The 27327-nt window shown below is 40.1% G+C and overlaps 1 protein-coding gene across 1 annotated transcript; it reads left to right on the forward strand.

Moving 5' to 3' along the window:
- Window positions 1–2846: 2846 nt before the first annotated feature.
- LOC146073346 (extracellular calcium-sensing receptor-like) lies at window positions 2847–25807 on the forward strand. The gene is made up of 6 exons (XM_083180523.1): window positions 2847–2896; window positions 17374–17665; window positions 20869–21255; window positions 22836–23063; window positions 24694–24817; window positions 24906–25807. The coding sequence occupies exons 1-6, from the start codon at window positions 2859–2861 to the stop codon at window positions 25805–25807; spliced, it is 1971 nt and encodes a 656-aa protein (XP_083036649.1). The 5' UTR covers window positions 2847–2858.
- The last annotated feature ends 1520 nt before the right edge of the window (window positions 25808–27327 follow it).

The raw sequence follows: 27327 nt of genomic DNA on the forward strand, positions 1-27327 counted from the left end.
ATGCGATCGCATGCGATTTTGTGGGAGGTGCGATGCGATGTGATCCCCCGGAACCAACACACCAGTGAATAAATTACATTAAAAAATTGCATAGCACGACACTAAATTGGCCCATGCGATGCAATGCGATTTCACTATGCTAGCGCACGTAGGAAATCTGGGCGCCCTGCTAGGAAACAAGTACCAGGTTTTTTTTTTAATCCGCACAATAAATAAATTCTAAACACAGATATCTTTGAAAGAAACAGCATATATGCCTAATTATAAATATAGATTGTATCCTGCTGAATCGGTGATTGATTCCCATGGTGCAAATTCAATTAGTGCCTTTAATGTTCACTTGGGATCTAAAAATTCCTTTTCATACTTATATATAGAGAGAGCATAAATGACAGTATTTATGGTAAATTTTCTTCGAGCAAGCGAGCCTGAATTACAGTAAAATGAGGTATGCATTTGCTGTATTTGTGCTTTGGTCTCTTTTATACTTTACAGTACTTCCACCATAAACTCCAGTTACTGTAGTGTATATTTTCTACACATATCAAATCCACAATTTTCTGTTTCAATGATTTTGGTATTCCAGATATTTCCTATGAAGCAGTCATTTTAGTTTCTCACTCAAATAAATCATTTTAATCAATTGTTAAATTGAAGATAAATGTCCGTATATATAATTACAATACATTTAGTTAACATTTCTCAGGCAGAAAAATGCCCCAAATTAATATTCTTATTTGCTAAAACAAGGTTTTAAACAATATAGCGAAATATGCATAATTACAATGTAAAATGAGCTATAAATGATACCAAGAATCCCGAGTGAAAAGACCATTTATCAATGAGTTTTAGCACTTTATAGAACTCTTTGCAGATCTTTAAGAATGATGCTCCATCCAACTGTCATTTTTCAACACTTGACAGGAGCTGTTTGGCTGGAGCATCATTTGTCACAGGCACCAAATTTTAAATAGCAAATGCTCATTGATAAATCAGCCTCTAAGTGTGTACATGCATAGTTTTTAAATATGTCTGTCATTTTTAAAAATCTAATATATGACTTCAATTAAATAATCCCTCTTTAGATTTAACTGACGAAAATAAAAAAGATTTTAAAAGTTAACACAATTTAATTTAAAATTTTGATCGTTCCAGTTAATTAAAAGAGAATTTGATAACAATTACTATTTTCTTACGTAAAATAAAGATTTCAAAAGTTAACACCACTTAATTTGAAATTATGTAAGACAAATTGATTGAAACAGATTTTGCAAATAATTAGTCTTTTCTTACCTAAAAAAAATAAAAGATTTTTAAAGTTAACACCACTTTAAATGTTGTGAATTCCAATGAATTAAAAGTGAATTTGCAAAGAATTGCTTAATTATTAAATATTTTGATAAAAATAAAATAAAATACCAACAAAAACCTGAGAAGTTCTGTCAATGATATACTTTGAGAATAATTAAATGTGTTTACTGTACTAAAGCCAGTTTGTTTAAATGATTATGGTATAGTGGATTGACGCTGTCGAGATTGACAATATTATGGTCGACCACCCTTAGTCGAAGTTAGATGTCTAAACATAGTCAACCATGTCTAGAGCCACAGTAATGGAAGTTAGACGCCAGAGTTAGACTTGGGATCGCAGGAGCATGGTCGATGGGAGCGTGGGCACATTTTTTTTCGGTGCCAAATGTCAGAGGGGTCCTTGTGGACCCTGTGTATGTGCACAGTGTCCCCTTGCATGGCTTGCCACACTTTGGAAACAGTGCCTCGCTACGCTCGGCACACTATTATAATCTCACTCTGTGTCCACTTGTATAGTAAAGTACAGTATGAACCAATTTGACCTGTGACAGCAAAAACTCATGTCAACCAAGTGACAGTCGACCACGCTCCCATTGCTCTAACATGGCATCTAACTTGAAAAACCAATTTGGTTCTTTAGTCTCCCCTCTAGAGTGCATCCCAGGTTTTTGTGTGATACATTTAGACACACAGCCCCTAGACGCACAGAGAAGGGGGAAGAAAAACAAAACAAAAATTAGGCGCACAACCAATTTAGCTAAATTCGGTGTTGATTCCTAATAAAAGTGTCACCTGCTGCTCTTAGTTGAGGACCTCTGTGTCCCCCAATAGTAAACACAAATATACAGAAATATCTAACGAAAATTTAGAGAGCGCACATGTGACACTACAACTTTCAATACAGTTAATAATTTATTAATATATTACATACATATTCATCACAATAATAAAAAAACAACAATTGTTAATAATTCCACAGTTTTTTACAACTTTTTAGTATTATTAACAATTAATGTTTTTTTATTATTGTGATGAAGATGTATGTAATATATTAATAAATTATTAACTGTATTGAAAGTTGTAGTGTCACATGTGCGCTCTCTAAATATTCTTTAGATATTTCTGTATATTTATGACATCTAACTTCCATTACTGTCGATCAAGACAGGGTCAGGTATCTTGAGGCATCTAACTAGATGGGTTGGACTAAGCGTGGCTGAACATGGCATGGTCAATCTCGATAGCGTAGATCCGTCAACCAGATACAGTTTAATTCAGTACTTTCACCATAAAGAAAATCAAGTCAACAATTAAAATTTAATTCAATAAAAAGAGCTCCTGCAACATTTCTGCTTGGTTTCAGGTCGGAGATTTTTCTTTACAAGGCACTGTGGCAACTAATTCAGTATTATTTTGCACCAGCATCACCTTCCATGGGACAAAGCTGCACTCTCCATGCCCCGGAGCAGAAGGACATGTTTTGGAATGGAAATGTCATAGTTGGAGTAGTATTAGCCCTTCATGTGGAAACAGTATACCAAAAAATAATGTTCACCGAGCGTCCAGCTCAAGTCATCTGTAGAAAGTAAGACATCATTATAACATCCAGAAAATTGAAACAATCGGTTCGGATAGTACCACCATCATACATGACCTGCAAAAATGTACATATCCAATAAGTATAGATTACAGATCTTAAGATTTACACATTGGCTTATTTATTTTATGCCTCCTTGAATGCAGTTTTCTTGTTAACCAATGTCATAGACATATACATATACAGATATACTTTAACCAGGTTCATTGAGACTCTGGTGCGCCACCTGGGCCTTCTGGCATACCTAGTTGCACATGTGACTCGGTATGTCAAGGATGAAAACTGCACCCAGCTGTTGAAACGGCTATCAGATCAGCAGCGGTCACTTAGTGCAATGTTGCACTCTTAATAAACCTCTTTTTTTCACCTATACTACCGTGGGCCAGATCCATCCTTTCTCTGAAAGGGTAAGTGTCTCATATATATATATATATATATGTATATATATGTATATATATATATATATATGTATACAAATATATATATATATATATATATACATATATATGTATACAAAGTCTGAGCCGGCACTCCAACAAAGTAAGGCCTTGGTATCTCCCACAAAGGGAGTAATTGCTGAAGCAGTGCCCCCCGTGCTTGCAGCCTGGGTGGACTGCAATGAATGTAGAGGTATGTGTGGGCGGTGGCACTCGGCGGAGAATAAAACACAGCAGCCAGGTGATCCCGACGTTTTGAGACCTCTAGGTCTCTTTATCAAAGGTGCACCTGGCTGCTGTGTTTTATTCTCCGCCGAGTGCCACTGCCCACACATACCTGTATATATATATATATATATATATATATATATATATTTGCAAAAGGTATTTGGGGGAGCGCTAGCTTTTCAGCCTGGGTTTCCTTAAAGCAAGTCCAAAGTAAACAGTACTTTTATGCACAATCAGTTCTCCAGACCAGATTGTCCCAATTATGTAGCAGGCACTAGGTCATTAGTGTGATTGACCGCAGCTTCCAACCGAAATGGGGTCCTGGGATCCAAACAGAACCAATTTGTATCTGGAAAAGGGATGGAAGGAAGCGCTATATAGTGCAGAATTACTTTGATACAAAATGAATTTATTTCAAGATAATAAAACAGAGCTGGTGATACAATGCTCGTACCATTGATTTCCACTCTGTGGGCTAAAAATACCACATGGTTTTTAGATAATAAACCCGGTCTCCCGGTCACCGTCTATCCACGTAGCTGCCTCCTGGCAGGGTTCGCTTTGTCTCGCTCGCGTGCTCAGCGCTCCACGATACAAGCGGTTCCCCTCTCCTTCTCTGCAGCGGGACTACGACTTGGTGTGATAGTTTGGCGTCAGGTAAGACACACCCAGACGCGTTTCGCCTGTGGCTTCGTCAGTGGGCTGTCCTACCTGACGCTACCTCAGTCTTTTTCTACCCTCACAATCAATTACAGCTGTTACATTAACCCCGCTCACTCAGGACACGGCTTAATCCCTCTCTGGTGGCTACGGCATAAAATTAAAATGTCTTTTGACTCTAAAAAGTTATCACACAAAATCACTTACAACATAAAGACAAACAATTCAGACGCGGTGAATATTTTGTTAATGCTACAGAGATGAATTACCTAGCATTTCAATTTTTTAATTTTTTAAGTACCGAATTATATATACTTCACTTCAAGCAACCCCTTATCGGCTGCATATAACTTTCCAGATTGATGTCATCCCCTTTTTAATATTCATATATTGGGATGGATTAGACCAGGTTATCAGTATTTTATTAGTGAATTATAATCCCTCATTAGTGATTTCACCGTGTCCTAGGTCAGCGGGACTTTACAATTTATTCATTAGTCATACACACCTGGCAATTTTGGGATTTTGCCCTCAATTTCATAATATCTATCAAAAGATATCGAAAAAAACCAAAAGATACCAAAAAATACACAAAAAAACCACAAAAAATACACAAGAAATACAGAGATATACCATTAAGCCTAATAGCTATAATTGTGTCGTTGACTTATACTTATATGCACAATACAAACTTACAATCCACCTGCACCAGGCAGGGGTGGTTATTATCAAAGGCATAATTTTGCAGGTCACAGATAGCACATTATGACAAGGACGTGGAACCTGATAATCAGTTCTTATTGCTCCAACTCCCTATCAAAAATCAATTTAATTTACATAGGCATAGTGTTTTCTTATTCTGACAGCTCTCTTATGTATTAGCAATGAAAGGGGTTATCTCGCAGTTTTCATTTAATCCATTCGGAATGATGGTATCTAGAGTCAGTATCCAATGGGTTTCTCTTCGCAATAGTTGCTTATCAGGATCACCTCCTCTTTTATCAGGTAGGACTAGCTCAATACCTTTAAACTTAAGACCACTTGCATCCCCTCCATGGCATTGCAGGAAGTGCCGCGGTACACTATGGTTTGTGACTCTATTTTTAATGTTCCTTGTGTGTTCTAATATTCTTATTTTAAGAACCCGTTTTGTCTTACCGATATATATTTGTCCGCATGGACAGGTGAGGGCATATATAACTCCTTTACAGTTACAATTAATGAAATTTTTTATTAGATGTTTTTTACCACTCTTATCCTCAATGTGCTTTGCAGCCCTCTCCCCCAATGGGCAAACTTTACATCCCCCACAGGGGTAAAAGCCAATAAGACCACCCAAAGGGCGTGCCACATTTGTTTTAATCGGCTCCAGGCAACTCCTGGATATTACAGATTTAATATTTTTAGCCCTTCTAAAAATTAGATCGGGTTTTTCGGGTAATTCATTTTTCAATATGGGATCCAACAAGAGGACATGCCAATTTTTCTTAATTATATTTCTAATATGCTTTTCTGCATTATTATAACCAGTAATAAAGGGACACATCATTTTTTTATCATTTTTCTTTGTTTTATAAACCAATAGATCAGTTCTTTGGGTCTGTTGGGCCCTGTCTTTTGATGATTCTATCAAAGAGAGTGGGTATCCTCTCTCGAGGAATCTATCTTTATAAACCCCGGCTTGTTCTTCAAATTTCTGGAGCTCACTGCAGTTTCTCCGAAGTCGGGAAAACTGAGAGAATGGTATATTATTTTTCCATGCAGGCAGGTGACAGCTACTATATTCTAAATAGCTATTTGAATCGACCGCTTTAAAATGTGTGCATGTTTCAATCTTATTGTTATTGCTACTTATGCTCAGATCTAAAAACTCTAGTTTACACTCATTGGCCACATATGTAAATTTTAAATTATAGGTATTCACATTTATTTTCGCAACAAACTCCTCAAACTCAGGTATGGTGCCATCCCAGATGACTATCACGTCATCTATATAGCGACGAAAGATGATTATACGTGGGTCGGCATGTGTCGACAGCATTTCCGATTCCCACTGTCCCATGTACAGGTTTGCGAGACTTGGCGCGCAGATGCTACCCATCGCCGTCCCGCAAACCTGTACATACCATTCCTCCAGGAACATGAAATAATTGCATCTCAAAACAAAGTTCAAACATTTACAAATAAATTCTGTTTTTGTTTGTTCAACCGTCTCATCCGCCTCCAACACCCTTCTAATTGCTTCAATTCCATTCATATGGGGTATCGCGGTATATAACGATTGTACATCAATCGAGCACCATTTATACGTATCCTTCCAGTCTAATTCCTCAAGAGTTTTAAGAATATGTGTGGTATCCTGTACATAGGATTTCAATTTAGGTACATAACCCTTAATTTGACTATCTACATATTCTGAAATTCTCGACGTGAGTGACCCTATGCCACTAATAATTGGTCGACCTGGGGGGTGGGAAATGTTCTTATGGATTTTGGGTATATGGTAAAACACAGCAATGCGAGGAGTTCTGTTCATGAGGTAGGCATATTCCTCCTTGCAAATGCATTTATTTAATAGACCTTCTTTAAGGATTCCCTCAAGTTCCTCTATGTACTGTCCTGTGGGGTCTTTCTCAAGTTTTTTATATGACACTCCATCGTGCAACAGATTATATGCCTCCCAGGGGTGGGATTGTTCTTATGGATAGGGAGTACTATGAAAAGGAGGCATATAATCTGTTGCACGATGGAGTGTCATATAAAAAACTTGAGAAAGACCCCACAGGACAGTACATAGAGGAACTTGAGGGAATCCTTAAAGAAGGTCTATTAAATAAATGCATTTGCAAGGAGGAATATGCCTACCTCATGAACAGAACTCCTCGCATTGCTGTGTTTTACCATATACCCAAAATCCATAAGAACATTTCCCACCCCCCAGGTCGACCAATTATTAGTGGCATAGGGTCACTCACGTCGAGAATTTCAGAATATGTAGATAGTCAAATTAAGGGTTATGTACCTAAATTGAAATCCTATGTACAGGATACCACACATATTCTTAAAACTCTTGAGGAATTAGACTGGAAGGATACGTATAAATGGTGCTCGATTGATGTACAATCGTTATATACCGCGATACCCCATATGAATGGAATTGAAGCAATTAGAAGGGTGTTGGAGGCGGATGAGACGGTTGAACAAACAAAAACAGAATTTATTTGTAAATGTTTGAACTTTGTTTTGAGATGCAATTATTTCATGTTCCTGGAGGAATGGTATGTACAGGTTTGCGGGACGGCGATGGGTAGCATCTGCGCGCCAAGTCTCGCAAACCTGTACATGGGACAGTGGGAATCGGAAATGCTGTCGACACATGCCGACCCACGTATAATCATCTTTCGTCGCTATATAGATGACGTGATAGTCATCTGGGATGGCACCATACCTGAGTTTGAGGAGTTTGTTGCGAAAATAAATGTGAATACCTATAATTTAAAATTTACATATGTGGCCAATGAGTGTAAACTAGAGTTTTTAGATCTGAGCATAAGTAGCAATAACAATAAGATTGAAACATGCACACATTTTAAAGCGGTCGATTCAAATAGCTATTTAGAATATAGTAGCTGTCACCTGCCTGCATGGAAAAATAATATACCATTCTCTCAGTTTTCCCGACTTCGGAGAAACTGCAGTGAGCTCCAGAAATTTGAAGAACAAGCCGGGGTTTATAAAGATAGATTCCTCGAGAGAGGATACCCACTCTCTTTGATAGAATCATCAAAAGACAGGGCCCAACAGACCCAAAGAACTGATCTATTGGTTTATAAAACAAAGAAAAATGATAAAAAAATGATGTGTCCCTTTATTACTGGTTATAATAATGCAGAAAAGCATATTAGAAATATAATTAAGAAAAATTGGCATGTCCTCTTGTTGGATCCCATATTGAAAAATGAATTACCCGAAAAACCCGATCTAATTTTTAGAAGGGCTAAAAATATTAAATCTGTAATATCCAGGAGTTGCCTGGAGCCGATTAAAACAAATGTGGCACGCCCTTTGGGTGGTCTTATTGGCTTTTACCCCTGTGGGGGATGTAAAGTTTGCCCATTGGGGGAGAGGGCTGCAAAGCACATTGAGGATAAGAGTGGTAAAAAACATCTAATAAAAAATTTCATTAATTGTAACTGTAAAGGAGTTATATATGCCCTCACCTGTCCATGCGGACAAATATATATCGGTAAGACAAAACGGGTTCTTAAAATAAGAATATTAGAACACACAAGGAACATTAAAAATAGAGTCACAAACCATAGTGTACCGCGGCACTTCCTGCAATGCCATGGAGGGGATGCAAGTGGTCTTAAGTTTAAAGGTATTGAGCTAGTCCTACCTGATAAAAGAGGAGGTGATCCTGATAAGCAACTATTGCGAAGAGAAACCCATTGGATACTGACTCTAGATACCATCATTCCGAATGGATTAAATGAAAACTGCGAGATAACCCCTTTCATTGCTAATACATAAGAGAGCTGTCAGAATAAGAAAACACTATGCCTATGTAAATTAAATTGATTTTTGATAGGGAGTTGGAGCAATAAGAACTGATTATCAGGTTCCACGTCCTTGTCATAATGTGCTATCTGTGACCTGCAAAATTATGCCTTTGATAATAACCACCCCTGCCTGGTGCAGGTGGATTGTAAGTTTGTATTGTGCATATAAGTATAAGTCAACGACACAATTATAGCTATTAGGCTTAATGGTATATCTCTGTATTTCTTGTGTATTTTTTGTGGTTTTTTTGTGTATTTTTTGGTATCTTTTGGTTTTTTTCGATATCTTTTGATAGATATTATGAAATTGAGGGCAAAATCCCAAAATTGCCAGGTGTGTATGACTAATGAATAAATTGTAAAGTCCCGCTGACCTAGGACACGGTGAAATCACTAATGAGGGATTATAATTCACTAATAAAATACTGATAACCTGGTCTAATCCATCCCAATATATGAATATTAAAAAGGGGATGACATCAATCTGGAAAGTTATATGCAGCCGATAAGGGGTTGCTTGAAGTGAAGTATATATAATTCGGTACTTAAAAAATTAAAAAATTGAAATGCTAGGTAATTCATCTCTGTAGCATTAACAAAATATTCACCGCGTCTGAATTGTTTGTCTTTATGTTGTAAGTGATTTTGTGTGATAACTTTTTAGAGTCAAAAGACATTTTAATTTTATGCCGTAGCCACCAGAGAGGGATTAAGCCGTGTCCTGAGTGAGCGGGGTTAATGTAACAGCTGTAATTGATTGTGAGGGTAGAAAAAGACTGAGGTAGCGTCAGGTAGGACAGCCCACTGACGAAGCCACAGGCGAAACGCGTCTGGGTGTGTCTTACCTGACGCCAAACTATCACACCAAGTCGTAGTCCCGCTGCAGAGAAGGAGAGGGGAACCGCTTGTATCGTGGAGCGCTGAGCACGCGAGCGAGACAAAGCGAACCCTGCCAGGAGGCAGCTACGTGGATAGACGGTGACCGGGAGACCGGGTTTATTATCTAAAAACCATGTGGTATTTTTAGCCCACAGAGTGGAAATCAATGGTACGAGCATTGTATCACCAGCTCTGTTTTATTATCTTGAAATAAATTCATTTTGTATCAAAGTAATTCTGCACTATATAGCGCTTCCTTCCATCCCTTTTCCAGATATATATATATATATATATATATATATATATATATATATATAGATAGATGGAGCCCACCTCATTTTTGCAAGGGCTTGTGATGGTAAACAAGGGGTATGGTCCAGGTATTGTGCTAGCATAATCAAACAGCGAGCTGCAACTCAAGAACGTCTCTCCTGTTAGTGAAAGACACAGAGTAAATAATATGGATGGGGGGTTGTCCAGAGTGCGCTCTAATGGTACCACCTAGCGAGAATACTGTATACAATAGGCTTGATATCACAATCATTCATCTTCTGAAGGAGAATTCAGATGTTGAAAAATACAACGTAGACTTCATTTAAAAGAGGAATCCTGTATCCCTTTGGATGGATAAAGAGTAGGGCAGTATCAACAGAAAATACACCAATAAGATGAACCACGCTAGTGGATAATCTCTTTAGTATTAAAATTTCCAGCAAGAAGAAGATAACCCACAATGGGGACAGAGTAGTTAACTCCACTACAGGCTGAAAGGCTTGATATGGCCCTACTCTTTATTCATCCAAAGGGATACTGATTTACCTCAGGGAATCTGTTCCCACTTCCTTTTATTGATTTTAAATACATTGTTCGGTATTAGGAATACTCTCTGGAGGTTATTCTAGTCCATTCTTTCTGACAAAATCCTTCTTAGATGGACAAAACCATGTGCACTGCGGGTGGGGCAGATGTAACTTGTGCAGAGAGAACTAGATTTGGGTGGGGTTTTACTTCAAAGTGATATCTATATTGAAGTGTAAAATCATGCAGTCAGTATTTTCCCTGCACAGAAACAAAATAACTCGCCCAAATCTAATTCTCTCTGCAAATGTTACATCTGCCCCCCTGCAGTGCACATGGTTTTGTCCATCTAAGAAGGATTTTGTCAGAAAGAATGAACTAAAATAAACCCCTCTATGTCAGACACTTTGTGCATTGCATTGCCCCTGATGAAGTCGCGTTGATGAAACGCATTGGGATTTTTAAATAAAGGATTACCCTTTTGAATGAAGTCTACGCTGTATTGTTGACCATTCGAATTCTTCTTCAGAAGACGATGGATTGTAATACCATGCCTATTGTATATTCTCGCTAGGTGGTACCATTACAGCGCACTCTGGATAACCCCCAACCATATATATATATATATATATATATATATATATATATATATATATATATATATAGCAAGTCGTGATGTGCAGCACTCCAGCCAAAGTCTTCCGAAAAAAAGCTTTATTAGAAACAACAACGTTTCAATATCTAATCGATATTGTCATCAGGTTAAAATACACCATATAACAGACACCTTAAATAGACAGTGAAATCTGTATCAGCTGGAGGTGCGTGCAGGAAACTCGCGCCAAACGTGCCAAAAGACAGCGTCTGCGTTTGCCTCCGACACACCCCCACTGACGCAGCTAGTATGACATCACCAAATACCATAGAAACCAAAATAACAAAACAAAAGAGCCGTCTGGATTGGATCACAATCCCATACGGCCATAAAATAGAAGAACAATAGAAACAAAATATAAAAAACAGCAATCGGCCGTAGCACCTATGGTCGACATCACAAGCCTGTTGACTTCAATCAACATAGTGACGATACAAACCAAAAATATATGTAGGACAATACAAAAAAAATACAAGAAAAAATATTAGTAACACAAAATCAAAAATACAAAGCACCAGAAGGAAAATGGAAGGGACTAATAAGGCAATAATAGATGAAATATAACATAATAAAGCCGCATGTCAAGAAATAGCACCATAAAAAGGATCAACCACCGTACAAATTTATCAGTTGATAAGCGAAGAAATGCCGGATTGCTCGTTGAGCCCATTCGGGGTCAGGGTTCCCACCCTCGCAATCCAGCGTGCTTCGCATTTAAGTAGCATCAGTTTTCTGTTATCACCCCTAATGGGCACCGGTATGTGATCTATCATGCGATATCTGATGGTGGTCAACCCATGTCTCGCCACCACAAAGTGCCACGCCACCGGCTGATCGCTCAGGCCGGTCGCTAAGGCTCCCTTGATGGCAGATCTATGGGCGGCCATCCTATCTTTAAAAGGTCTTTCAGTCTTGCCGATATACGACAGCACACATGGGCAGATAATCTGATAGACTGTATAACATGAATTACATGATAGAGTGTGTCTAATACATAGACTCCTCCCTGTGCGGGGGTGGTTGAAGGTGGCTCCCGGTAACATATATTTGCAAGATGTACAGGTACACCTCACACAGCCCAATTTCCTCCCCATAGGTTGATTGGTGAGGGGTGCAGCATTTGATTTAATTAGAAAATTACCCAAATTTCTGGAACGTTTAAAGCTAGGCAATAACCTTGTATCCCCCAGTCCCAGATCCCCATCAGATTGAATGATGGGCCAATGATTGCGTGCAATTTTCACAATTTCAGGGCTAAGCTGGGTGTATGTGGTAACCCAAGGTAAAATTTCAGGTTTCGGTTCGGTGGAATTGTTAGATGATAATAAACCAATGCGGTCTAAATCAATAACTTTAGCTTTAATGGACAACAGTTCGGACATAGGATATCCACGATCAATGAAACGTTCGATCATGAGATCCATTTGGTGGTTCGCCATCAACGGATCAGATACAATCCGTTTAATGCGCAGAAGTTGGGAGTAAGGCAAGCTTCTCACCATCGCTCTGGGGTGGCAACTGGTAAACTCCAACAAGTTATTTCGATCGGTTTCTTTCTTAAAGAGGTCAGTATAGATACTGCCATCCTTTAGTGTTATGCACACATCTAGGAAATTGATGCAGGACTGGTTAAAGGTAAATGTAAATTTAATAGGATCTGACCCATCATTATGCTTAGTTAAAAAATTGCAAAAGATATCTGGCGGCCCCTTCCAAAACACCAGCAAATTGTCTATATAGCGATTATAATAGACGATATTGCTGGCGATGGCGGGGTCATCAAAGAACAAAGTTTGTTCATATTCAAACATGAAGATATTCGCGTATGAGGGAGCGACCGCCGCCCCCATCGCAACACCAATCTTCTGTAAAAAAAATTTGTTATTATAAAGAAAATTTTTTTTTTCTAAAACCAGCTGCATCAACTCCAGGATGAGGGAAATGTCTAGACCTTTATAGAGTATGTTATCAGTAAGAAAGTGTCTTAGAGCCGCCAACCCAAATGAGTGGGGGATAGAGGTGTACAATGCGGAAACATCGATGGCGAACATCGTGACATCATCATCGACTTGTCCCAAATCAATAAGCTTTTTCAGTAGTGTATTGGTATCCAACAGGTACCTCGGGTGACCCCGTATACACGGCTGAAAAAGACAATCCAAATACACCGATACATGCTGCATGAGAGAACCCCGTGCAGCCACAATGGGTCTGCCGGGGGGATCAATTAAACACTTATGTACCTTCGGGAGGCAATAAAAAAGTGGCACAATAGGAAAACCAGGAATTAAAGCATTCATTAATTCAGTAGTAATAACATCACCACGAGAAACAGCTTCAGATAGTAACTCACGTAATTTATTGGAAAAGGTAACAGCCGGGTCACCCGACAACATGGCATAAGTCCTAGGATCATCCAGGTGAGTCATCACCTGTAGGTGGTATTTGTCCATGTCCTGGATGACCAGGGCACCACCTTTATCTGCACCCCGAAAAACTAAAGAGTTATTCGAGGCCAGATTTTTAACGATGTCTCGGTCAGTTCTGTTCAGGTTATTAAATTGCGTCCTGGGGGATTTAGCCACCATCTGTACTTCAGAGTTCAGCATCCGATTAAATGTCCGTATAGACGAATTAAAGGACTGCGGGTCGTATGTAGATCTTGGTTGTAACCTCTGTAATTGAATTGGTAAAGGCTCTTTGGTTAGTGTCACAGATTTGGCCATAGAAGCTTTATTAAAATGTTCTTTAAGGCGCAATTGTCTTGCCTGCCTATAGTTTTCAATGTCCCATTCAATATTGTTGAAATCCACAGAGGGAATAAACGACAAGCCTTTAGACAACACTTTGGTCTCTGCTGCTGACAGTTGGTACGTCGACAGGTTGATTACTAGCTCTGAGTTTTTGGTGTTTTTTTGCCCCGACCTCTGCCGCCGCCACTGGCCACCACGCCTGGTGTATCGGCGGGAGCGGCGATTTGTCGCCTGGTCTTCACTCCTAAAGGGATCTTTTTGGAGTTGGAGGGTATTTCAGTCGCATCACTGCTGGACGAGTGAAAATCTGTAGAAGATTGGTAGTCACGTTGGAATCTGCCTCTATTTCGTCGGAAGAAGGGTTTTTTTGAATCACCCTCCCTTTGAGGTACTGTCCATTGATATACGGTGTTGAGTTCATAGTCAAGATCGACCTTGTTTTTTTTCTCTTTTTTTGAATTTAATCAACTCTCTTTTGTGGATCTGTAATTGAGAATTGAGTTTTTCATACCAATCCACCGTTGTATCATTTGCAAGGTTAGGCTTGTGTGCAGACTCGAATTGGGCAATTTTCTCTTTGCAGAGTTTGACTTCCTTTGTTGAATGTTCTATGATCAATAGCATCCAATCGAGTGCACATTTATTAGCTATGGCCACCCATTTCCTACAGAATGATGGATCATGTTTGCCAATGGTGGGTGAGTTCTTAATTCTTAAACCGCGGGGAATCTTGCCAGCACGGTGATAATTACTCAATGAGAGACCATGAAAATAATAGTCAATTTCTCATTTTTTCATTTTCAGTAGGTCACGATACAGTTCCTCAAGTGGTGTGGCCTCAGCAAGACCTTCAAATTCATCGGTATAGCGTATAGTGTCAGCTTCATTCGCAGAGTAGCTGAAAACGTCACCTGCTATGTAGGTCGTCTGCTGGTAGCCGCTAGCACTGCTTCCCAAAGGATTTGGCTCTTCCATAATTATCTCCTCCTCACCACACGTGTAAAAAAACAAAAGACAGGTGATATGTGCACACAAGGACCGAGCTTACGGTCCAATTCACTGGATAGACAATCCAAAGAAATCGTCGGGGGTGCCCTCGGCAGGGGAACAAGGTAAAGCCTCCTGGTTCTCCAATATATAGCACGGGATGCCAAGCACTTCCTCCGTAGATATTGCTGTGTGGGTGCCCGCACTGTAGGGTATCATATAGCAAGTCGTGATGTGCAGCACTCCAGCCAAAGTCTTCCGAAAAAAAGCTTTATTAGAAATAACAACGTTTCAATATCTAATCGATATTGTCATCAGGTTAAAATACACCATATAACAGACACCTTAAATAGACAGTGAAATCTGTATCAGCTGGAGGTGCGTGCAGGAAACTCGCTCCAAACGTGCCAAAAGACAGCGTCTGCGTTTGCCTCCGACACACCCCCACTGACGCAGCTGTGGAAGGAAACCATACTCACCTGTCCCGGGGCGACGTAGTCCAGGTAAGGGTCTTGGCAAAAAAACAAACTGAACACCCGAAACCAGACCGGACAGCAGGAGCCGCACAGTGTTTGTGTACATCGTGCGGCTCCGCCTCCTGAATGCCGCTATTGGCCGCCTTGCGGCCTAGCGGCCAATCAGGAGCTGCAAGGTCGGCCAATAGCGGCATTCGGGAGGCGGAGCCGCACGATGTACACAAACACGGTGCGGCTCCTGCTGTCCGGTCTGGTTTCGGGTGTTCAGTTTGTTTTTTTGCCAAGACCCTTACCTGGACTACATGGCCCCCCGGGACAGGTGAGTATGGTTTCCTTCCAAAGCTTCCCACATGGATTCTGTCGGATCCGGACGGGGACGCCATCGCCGACATGGACAGCGACGTCGACATGGACCAGAAGACGACACAGGAGGACCAGAAGACGACACAGGACCAGGGCTACCTACGGAAAGAAGATAGGTAAGTATTAGTATGTGTGGGCTTTGTATGTATTAAACTTTTATTTTTCATGTGTGTCAGTGTGTTTATTGTACTATTTTTTTAACTGTGGAACTACAAGTGCCAGCGGGCCCTTTAATGCCCAGCAGGCTGGGACTTGTGGTTCTCCAAGTCCCAGCTTGCTGGCACTTGTAGTGCCACAGTAAAAAACAATAGTTTAATCTTTTTTTTTACACTTGAATCAGCCCGATGCCCACCGCCCAGGGGCATCGGGGACAGTACCAGGCTTCAGCCTGGTCAGGTAAGTCCTGGAGGGGGGGGACCCCTTCATTGGGGGGGTCCCCACTCCCCCAGGGCCCCTGGCCAGGCTGACTGGTCGGTAGGGTTAATGTTTTGGCTGCGGGACCTTATATTATAAGTGTCCCCCGGCTGTGACATTACCCTGCTGGCTTGTTGTGCCTGGGGCTGGTTCTTAAAATACGGGGGACCCCTAGTCATTTTGTCCCCCGTATTTTGGGAACCAGCCCCGGACCTGGAGCCTGGGGCTGGTTGTTAAAAATCGGGAAACCCCTATTTGTCGGGTTCCCTGATTTTTAATTACCGGCCCCGGCTCCTTCAGCCTGGTTCTGGTTTCGGCTGTGGGGGGGACCCCACGCTGTTTTTTTTTTTATTATTTAATTTTTCTATTTTTTTTACACCTTGCAGCCTGCACGGATCTGACTGATCCGTGCAGGCTTAAAGCAAATACGACAGGAAAATTGTGTTCTATTTTTCTGTCGTATTTGCGTGGGTGTTTCACACCACTTAGCAGCCGTATTATCAGTACGGCTGCTTAGTACATCAGGAACCACCATTCTTTTGAATGGTGATTTCTGTCGTATCCTATCGATGGTGTAGACATTCGTATTTGTAAATACAAATACGAATGTTCCATCTTTAGGAATACGAATTGTTGTATTTTTGGGATTGTAAATCCCGAAAATACAAATTCGTAAAAAAAAGGTGTATTTCTCCCTACGAATACACCTTTTTTCTACGAATCCATTTTGGTAAATGTCCCCCATAATTTCAGTTGGGATGACCTCTGACCCTCCCCACCTGTGTCAGTGCAACACCGAAGAAAGTAATTGGGTAATGAAGAGTCACCAAAAATATGGAAGTAGGAAAGATTGTGAGAAAGTGCTGGGGTATGGATAAGAAATACTCTGTGGGTGGAAAGGAGTAATTGGGAAGTGGGGAGAAAGCGTTGGGAGGAAGGAGAAATAGAGATAGAGAAGAGCGGTGACCAAGAGAAAAAAAAACGAAATAATAGGTAAATAAAAGCTGGGCAACACTGGATATTACAGATATTACATTAGTATATTGTAAAATTAATTGTAGAATATATGAGTTCTTATATATTTATGGGAAATAATAATTTGTGAAAACTGCTGGTGACTAGATGTTCCATTATAAATAATAGGTAGAACTTTGTACCACCTTGGATAACTCAACTTCTGTTATAAACATCTTTAGATATTATGCCATTCATTTTGGATAATGATTATGTTCTCCATATCCATCCTCTACCAGATTTCCATTGGAAAAATATCTTCACATACAGACTATAAGGTATGCAATGAAGGAGATAAACAGTAATCCCGACCTTCTCCCCAACATCAGTTTGGGTTTTCAGGTTTACGATTCCTGCCGGGTGCTCCAGAGAGAACTTGAAGGCACCATGTGGATGATAACCGGGCAGAACAAAGCTATACCCAACTTCCAGTGCCAAAAGGGAAAGCAATTGGCTGCCATCATCGGCTACACAACATCTACATTCTCTATACTGATGGCTCATATTTTAAGGGTGATCAAGTACCCACAAGTAAGTTCATGTCTTGTGTTCTAGACCAATTATTTGTGTATTAGTTTCTGATTCTTGTCATGGAGAGATGTACCGAGCCTTGCAGAGTAAAAGAGTAGAAAGAGAGAAAGTACCAGCCAATCAGCTCCTGCCTGCCATGTTTTGATGACTATCACTGTTGAGAACACCACAATAAATCCCACCCCAAAAGCCCACCGCATACGTGTCATCCTCGATTCTGATCTGCCCTTTGTTCCTCACATTCAATCTGTCACAAAATCATGTTACATGCAGCTAAAAAACATATTCAAAATGCGCCCATACCTTTCACAAGACATTAACTCAAATCCATATTCTCATAATCGCCAGCATTATATTTTGCAATAATCTCCGTATTGGCCTTCCCCAATACAGACTCTCATCACCACAATCCATCATGAATGTAGCGGTGAGGCTGATCTTCCTTGCCAGATGTTCATAGTCTTCAATTATTTTACCATTCAATATTAAATACTTTTAATTACACACAAGGCCATAAATCAAACTACATCAACGTACATCTCTTCTTATCTCAAAATTTTCCCAACCCAACCTCTTCACTCTGCACAAGATCTACGTCTCTCATCCATACGCATTACCTGCTCCCATTCATGATTGCAGGACTTTCGTCATGCCACACCTACTCTGTGGAATGCCCTTCCAATCACAATATGACTCTCCTCCAGTCTCCAAACCTTCAAGCGTTCCCTGAAAACTCTTATGAAACAACTTCAGGCAAGCTTATTAAATTCCACAATCTCCCACATAACCTTCACAAATCTTTCCTATTCAATTATATCCCCTCAGTTCAGTAAAAACATATCATCACTTATATTCACATCCCTTTTTGGGGGTAGAAGATTGGTGATTAACACCTACTTCTGTTTATAGGAGGCGCAGCTATACCCAGAGCAATAAACACAATTAATATATATTCAAAATATAAATTTATTTTCCATATAGCATAAAAAACACAGTAATTTGAAGTGCACTTCTTAATATAAAAGACAAACAGGACAAACTACATAAAACATATAACTAGAATCATTATGAGGCTATAATTATGTCTAATGAGGCTTTGGTAATTTAGGCTTTCAATTTATATATATCTATGAGGCAATCGATATAGTTACCAGTCCCGCATTTCAGAGAATCAATCTCATCTGTGACCATAAATTGTGTTTTTTGGGGATATTATTTCCTGGTGTGCTTTTGGCAGTCTTCTCTTTGTGGGGTATAAGTGCCCCCTTTAATTTGTATCCAACAGGACTCCACACTCCCAGGTTCAGATGTTGCTCAGGTCCATACACTGGTCACAGTCTCTGTCAGCCCAATGGCACTGGGTTTGTAGTTATCAGCGGTTCTTGGTAATGGTTTAGAGGCTTACATACGCGTTTCTCTGCCTCTGGTATGTCGGCAGTTTCCTCAGATATAAGTTATCAGGTTTAAAACACTGACATTATCAGCGCTTCTGTGTGGCATATTGTCACAAACCCCCCCCCCCCCATATTCACATCCCCACCGTTTCATCCTCTTGACACCTGGCCAATTTTGCTGGGTCACCATATGATAATCTGGTGGACAGTTATGCAATAGATAGCACCTATCCATGTGTATACTATAGAGAGTATGCTTGCGAGCAGGGCCCTCCTACCTCTATGACTGTCTGTAACATCCCAGTTTGTTGCATCACTGTTTCCAATTGCAAATGCAATGGAACTTGCTGTAATTTATAAGCACCTGTTATTAAATAAATAATCCTAGACCATCATTGATGTGAGACTGAATGATACAGGCCACCACACATACAGTATATGAAGAGTATGTACTGTGAACTCATGCAGGGCCCTCTTACCTCTCTGTCTTTAAGTCCTTTTTCTGCTCCCAAGGAAATTGATATATCAATGAGGCATCAATAGGAACGGACACCCTTAATCAACAGGTCAATTGACCTAACGGTGACTATACAATCCTTTATAAAAACACCTGAGCTACAGTTACTTTATATTTTTGATATACCCAAGTGTTGCATGTCTAATTTTTTATTTATTTATTTATTATTAAATATTATGTTTTTAATATAATAATTGTGCCATCACATTGTTATCCCCCCATTCAGTGCAGTCACACCATCCACCCCATTTTTCTACCACTGTACGGGAGTGACAACCCCGTCCATTGTACTGCAGCTTGGCATAGCGGTCTCTTATCTGGTGCCCAATTAGATACTTGTTATCTTCTCCACCTGATTCAGCTCCTTAATGCCATGTCACAAGCTGTGTTTAAAAAATGAAAGGTAGGATCTGACTGGTTGGAGGTTTATCACTGTCATGATTTAATGGCAGATTCTATTAATAAGATCCTTTACTGCATTTTATTTATAAGACTATAAAATACATATAAACCCCCATTTTTTATTTTGATCATGTGTCTTTGAAAAATCAAATAAAAAACTATTATGACAAAATAAAAATGTGTCCCCCTTTCTCAAATGACTCATTAACAAATTTCACAATATAGCAAAAGGTTGTAGAGAATGTATCAGCAATTTGTTTTCTATTTTCTCTCCTCTCCAACATCCAAAAGTGGCAACACATTATACAATTAGCCCTATGTACCAATAGTGTTGATCCAAAGCACATGGCTGGATATTTTATCATTTTCCATCTTCAACAAGGAAGCCAAACGTCAATCAGCCCCTCAGAGGCAAATAGACGGCCATTTTGGACTTCCATATGTGGCCTCTTTTTTTTTTCAGTTTTTTACATTTATTTGATAGGTGAAGAAAATGTAGGTATAAAGAAGGTCAATGCGAGAACTCTTCCTAGTGGACATGAACATTTTTTGATTCACTCTCTTGAGCCAACAAAATAAAAAAAGGAAAACTATTTCATATGGAAAATTGGATTTTGCTGTCATTACTTTACACTATAACAATCCATTTACTGGTCAATTTTAGTGTGTGTTTTAGCAACATTCAAATCAATACCCAAATTGATCCAAACATGGTTTGTCCAGCTTTATTGGAATCCTACCAATTTCCAATTCCTACCATCCTTCCAACTGCCCTCTTCGGTCCTATCATTTTCTTACCAACACATGTGTCTATGTTGAGTTGTACTATAAGTACAAAGGAAATTCTTTATTTTTTTTAAAGAATTCTGAATTTGCTTTTCATCTTGCAGATCAGCCATGTTTCAACTAGTTCCACGCTAAGCGACAAGACTCAGTTCCCTTTCTTTCTCCGCACTGCCCCGAGCGATGCTTCTCAGTCCAAAGGACTTGCCAAGTTGTTGTCACAATTAAAGTGGACTTGGATAGGTATGGTTGCTGATTCTAATGATTATGGATACCAGGGCATTCAGGGAGTTAAACAAGAAATCCTTAAATCTGGAGCTTGTGTGGAATTCATGGAGTACATCCAGAGTAATCGGCCTGATCGAAACATTCCACACATCAGCCAAGTAATCAAGATGTCCAAAGCCAAAGTTGTGATTGTCTTTGCAACCGATATTGATCTACTTGAGCTATTTAATAAACTTCTAAGTGATAATATAACTCAGAAGATCTGGGTTGCCAGTGAAGGATGGTCAACTTCCACCTTGCTGTCTTCTGAAAAATATTATAAACTCCTTGTAGGAACCGTGGGATTTGCCTATTATAGTGACCATATTCCAGGGTTCCATGAATATATTGGCAATTCTCAGTTCTCAAAGCTTTCAGCTGAGTTATGGGACTTCATGTTTTTGGAGGACAATCTTGGGTGTGCGTTACTGGATTTCACAAGCATGAGCTTCATCCGCATAAGGCCACCAAGGAACTGTACCAAAGGTGATAGTCTGGAATACTTTCATATTTCCTTGAATAATGTCACCAGCACACGTCACCTATATAACCTTTACAGTGCCATATATGTCATTGCCAAAGCCTTGCATGACCTAAGCATGTGCAAAGATGGAAATGGCCCTTTAACTCATGGACGCTGCTCAGACATTTGGAATTTAAAGCCATGGCAAGTAAGAAAACCTACAGTAGCTTGATACATAATTTACTGTAAGATAATACAAACAAACCACTATATAAAAATACTCTCAAAGTACTATATAATTGATGTATTTATTGGCAACAGTCACGACTGTGTGCATGTAGCAGGTATTGCACCCACACGGAGGCTTGCAGCAACACAGAAGCACAGAGACTTAGGGGGAAATTTACTAAGATAGGAGTTTTTGGTTGTTTTTTATTTCCATTTTTGTTAACATTTATTTATTTGTATAGTGCTGATATTCTGATGCACTTTAAAAATGAAAAAATAGTAATAAAAGAACAATAGTGCTCTTTTTCCAACAGGACTCAAGACTACGTAATTGACTTAAAGACAGATGGGTTCATTTACTAAGGGGATATTTAATCCCGGGACTCATTTTTGTCAGACGGAAAATCGGCAATTTTTTCGCTTGTTTTTTGGGATAATTCTATTCTCTCTATTCAATCCCAGTTCTGATTTTTTGTCTGGGCGAAAAAAACAAGCATCAGTTAAAACTGCGTGGATCAAATTGGAGCAAATTCACATGATTTTGGCAAATTCATGACTGTTTTCGACAGTTTTAGTGACCGTTTTCACCCCCCCCCCCAAAAAAAAAAAGTAAAATGCCAAAAATTTACTATAAAGTTCCAGATCCGAATAGCTGTATGCATGGATAGTAAAATAAGAAATAGTTGAGAATGCATGAAAAAAAATATGTGTTGACCATAGGTGTGTCCACCATTGCTGACCTATTGTAGCTGTTGGCCTATTGTCCCTGTCAACTTTTTGTACTGTTGACTTTTTACATGTTGATCATTTATACCTGTTGACCTTTTGACTGTTGACTCTATGGGTTTGACCTTTTGACTGTTGACCTATTGATACTTGATCTATCATCCACCAACCTTTCAGCTATATCCCAGAGTAAAGTCGCTTAAGTTAAATCTAGTAATTACATACTGCATATGAAACTTTGTTTTTAGACCAGGGTAACATTTTTGGGTGTTCTCTTCCCATAAGCAAAAAGTTTAGTTTTCAGATCCAAAAGCTCAAAACTAAGTGATTAAATTGGTTTTGTTATGTTATTGTCATGTTGATGAAGCCAGGTATGATCTACTCATACAGGTGTTCCACTACATGAAGAAGGTTCGAGTGAAACTGAGCAGTGGACGGGATCTGTTCTTTGATGACCATGGAGATCCTCCACCTATGTATGATGTTGTAAACTGGCATATGGACCTTGGAGGAAACATGAGACAGGTCAAGGTGGGGTACTATAACAGTACAGCCCCTCAGGCGGAAGCCCTGGTGCTTAACACAAGTTCTATACAATGGAAATTTGGTGATCAAATGGTAAGAGGAACTGATGGACAATCAGGGTGGTGGAACATTTTGTGGAACCAGGGCAAAGCTGTAGACCTGGATGATGTTCTTACAGTTCTGTTAGCTGGGTTTGCCCAGTAATGCAGCAGACAAAGGCAGATATCTAAGACAGGTTTTATGTAGCAGCAAAATGTTAGAGGAAAACTAAAGAGTATTTATTCTCGCAAAACTCAATTCAATTTGGTTTTGATTTCTACTATAAAGTGTTGCATGGCAAGACTATTTTTCATTTCGATTTCCACTAAACATGAAAGCGCATCGGGATCGAGTCTGCATCAAATGTGGAAAAACCATTTGATGCCCCTTTCGATTTCGATTCGATTTTGCTTCTATAAGTAAGTGTGTACCAGAGGCATAACTATAGCACCGCAGCCCCCGCGGCCGCGGGGGGGCGCTGTGCATGTGTGGGCGCCGGGGGGCTGTGGTGCTATAGTTAGCCCCCTCCCATCCGCCCATCTGCCCCCCGCCAAACCGCGGCCTGCAGCCTTACCTGACTTCACTGTTCCCGTCCCAGCTCCCTTGCTGGCTTCATTCTTCTGCTAGTGAGACGGACCACAATAAAATGTCCTCCCCATATAGCAGACAGTTCTCTGAAACTGTCTGCTGTATGGGGGCGGACATTTTGTGTTGGTCCGTCTCACTAGCAGAAGAATGAAGCCAGCAAGGGAGCCGGGACGGGACCAGCAAGACAGGTAAGGCTGCGGGCGGGGGGTGCGGCGGGGGGCGCCCCCCATTAGCGGCGGGGGGGGCGCCCAATTCGTAGTTACGCCACTGGTGTGTACCCTCTATTAGAGAGTAGAACAATTTGGGCTAAGGAAATTAGATCCACCCTATGAAGGTTTACATGCATTAGGTTGACCACTGAAGGTCTACAGGGCTTCGGGTTGACAGGTTCGGAAGGTCAACACAAGCATTAGGTCAACAATGGGAAGGTCAACAGTCAAAAGGTCTACATGGGGTTTTCACATTATTTTTGTGCTGACATGTGCTGACAGGCGGTATTTACCCTGCCAACCACTACGGTGTGGTGGAAGAATGAAATAGTGCGGTGAGCGCAGCGAGACACAGTGCCCGAAGCATGGCAAATGCAGCTTTACACTTAGATGGCGTCCATGTTGACAATGTCGACATAAGGGACAAAAATGTAAAAACCGCACGTCGACTTTTTGACTGTCGACTTTCCCAATATCGATCTAATGGTTATGTTGACCTTCCGACCTTGTTAAACTTAGCCATGTTGACCCCTGTTTCTGGTGTCAACCTAAGCCCTGTCGACCTTCAGTGGTCGATCTTATGCATGGCCACTTTCATGCAGTTGACCCAATGACCCAAACCCAAACAATTTACACATGCCTGGGATAGACATAAGGACATTCTTACACAGAAATAAGGATCAAATAGTGTTTAAGGGTAACAATATGGTTAAAAATGGGGCAGACTAGATGGGCCGAATGGTTCTTATTTGCTGTCACATTCTATATGTCTATACAGTTTAGAATCTGGCAATTTCTGCTAGTGATTTCAATGCACTGTACTCTATTCCATTGTGAAAGTCAAAACAAATGAGACTCAAGCAATCTAAAATTCTGTTTTTGCACAGATTCCAGTATCAGTATGTAGCAAGAGCTGTCCTCCGGGATTCAGAAAAGCATCCATCAGAGGAGAGCCAGGCTGTTGCTATGAGTGTGTCCCCTGCTCACAAGAAGAAATTTCCAATGATACTGGTGAGTTGAGAAAGGGTTCACAGTAGGGGACATCAATGAGTGTAGACAACTTACAAAGACCATTTTGTCTTGTGTTGCTTCTTCTCAGATTCAACAGATTGCTTCCGATGCCCATGGGACACCTGGCCGAGTGGAGAGAACGACAGATGTCTTCCAAAACCAGTTGAATATCTCTCATATGAAGAACCAATGGGGATCACGTTGGCATCCACCAGTGTTGCCTCCTCCTTTGTTCCATTGGCTATTTTAGGTCTTCTGATTTCCTATAAGACCACCCCTATAGTCCGAGCAAACAATTACACCATCAGTTGTCTTCTTTTGATGTCCCTCTCCCTTTGCTTCCTCTGCTCGTTGGCTTTCATTGGCTACCCCAAACCAGAGAAGTGTCTTCTACGTCAAGCAACATTTGCCATGGCATTTGTTCTGTGCGTTTCATGCATCTTAGCCAAGACAATCATGGTTATGACTGCATTTAGGGCCACTAAACCAAACAGTGACTTAAGAAGATGGGCCAGTCCTCAGACGTCATATCTGGTCATTGGTTTGGGCACATTACTTCAGTTCCTGATATGTTGTGTATGGCTTATTATATCTCCCCCATTCCCTGAGTACAATGCACATGCAAAAACTGGAATCCTCATTGTTGAATGCAATGAGGGTTCTCCCACCGCCTTTTGGCTTGCATTGGGCTATCTCGGTCTCTTGGCTATCTTGTGCTGTATTGCTGCTTTCTTAGCAAGGCAACTTCCTGACAGCTTCAATGAGGCCAAGTTCATCACCTTCAGCATGTTGGCCTTCCTCAGCGTCTGGTTGTCCTTCATCCCAGCCTCACTCAGTACCAGTGGCAAGTACACAGTGGCCATGGAGATCTTCGCTATCCTGTCCTCCAGTTGGGCCATGCTCTGCTGCATGTTTGCCCCTAAATGTTACGTTGTTTTGTTTCGCCCCAGTGTTAACTCAAGAAAACACCTCCTGGTGAATAAAACTTAGCTCAACAACCCATAGTTAATCTCTAATCATACAAGTATCATTGTGCAGTGTTAACACAGAATAATTATTCCAAAATAAAACAAAGTTCAAAATTGGAATGAAATGTGGGTGTTCTTACCATCACTGAAATAACATGTTGTGGAGCTGATCTACCTATCTATCTATCTATCTATCTATCTATCTATCTATCTATCTATCTATCTATCTATCTATCTATCTATCTATCTATCTATCTATCTATCTATCTATCTATCCAAGATGGTGACAATCGTCTCACACACCCTTTCACACAGAGCAGCATTACTGGGTTAAAAAGGTCAAGCCGTTAATATGTTGAATTAAACAGGTATTTGTTCAATGTGAAAGGGTCAATCTGGGTCGCAAATCTTGGGTCGTCAACCCTGGTAAAGACCAGGGTCGGCAACCCGGGATTTAAGAATCGGGTTGACCCTTTCCCCATTAACAAATTACCGGGTAGAACTGTTTCACCCGGTAATTCACCAGCAAACTGTCCTTCTAACCTTCTGTTCCTCACCCTGTTTACCCCTCCAGTGTCACCCCTGTCTGTCCCTCCTCTTTAGAATGTAAGCTCTCACGAGCAGGGACCTCCTACCTCATGTGCTAATCCTTTCTTCCTTCATTAGTCTTCAACTGCACCAATGCATTCTGTTTGCTACCACCTGGATACTTATGTTGCAGCAATCGGCTGATGTTCCTGTATTCATTTACCCTGTATTTGTCCTGTATTATCTTCAACTATAAGTCACTGTTTTCCTGTTTTGATTATGTACTGTATACTCTGTAATCGGGCGCTGCGGAACCCTTGTGGCGCCATATAAATAAAGGATAATAATAAATAAATAATAATAATAATAATACCCATTTCACACTTAACCCCTTACCGCCCAGCCTGTTTTTGCCTTCCTGACAGAGCCCTTTTTTTCAAATCTGACATGTATCACTTAAGTGGGGATAACTTTTTTTTACTTTTACTTATCCCAGTGATTTTGAGACTGTTTTCTCGTGACACATTGTACTTCAAGTTAGTGGTAAATTTTGGTCGATACAGTCTGTGTTTTTTTGTGAAAAATACCAAAATGTCGTAAAAAAATTGAAAATTTAGCAATTTTCAAAATGTTAAATTTCTGCTTGTGAGACAAATAATCATACCACTCAAAATAGTTAATAACTAACATAGACCATATGTCTACTTTATGTTTCCATCATTATTTCAACCTCCTTTTAATTTTTTTGGACACTAGGAGGCTTAAAATATGAATAGCAAATTCTCAAATTTTCAAGAAAATTTCAAACACTGATTTTTTTAGGGACCAGTTCAGTTCTGATGTGACTTTGAGGGACTTGTATGTGAGACACCCCCATAAATGATGCCATTTCAAAAACTGCACCCCTCACAGTATTCAAAACAGCATTTTGGAAGTTTGTTAACCCTTTAGGTGTTTCACAGGAATTAAAACAAAGTGTAGGTGAAATTTGAAAATTTCATTTTTTTAGCAGAT

This window comes from Crinia signifera, chromosome 4, assembly GCF_055691185.1.
Source record: "Crinia signifera chromosome 4, ASM5569118v1, whole genome shotgun sequence".
NCBI lineage: Eukaryota > Metazoa > Chordata > Amphibia > Anura > Myobatrachidae > Crinia > Crinia signifera.

Excerpts from the sequence above, each read along its gene's own strand:
- LOC146073346 (XM_083180523.1), top strand. The coding sequence starts at position 2,859 with ATGTTCACCGAGCGTCCAGCTCAAGTCATCTGTAGAAA. Across the intron at positions 2,897-17,373 it reads GCTCAAGTCATCTGTAGAAA|ATTTCCATTGGAAAAATATC; the intron begins GTAAGACATCAT and ends ATCCTCTACCAG. Across the intron at positions 17,666-20,868 it reads GGGTGATCAAGTACCCACAA|ATCAGCCATGTTTCAACTAG; the intron begins GTAAGTTCATGT and ends TTCATCTTGCAG.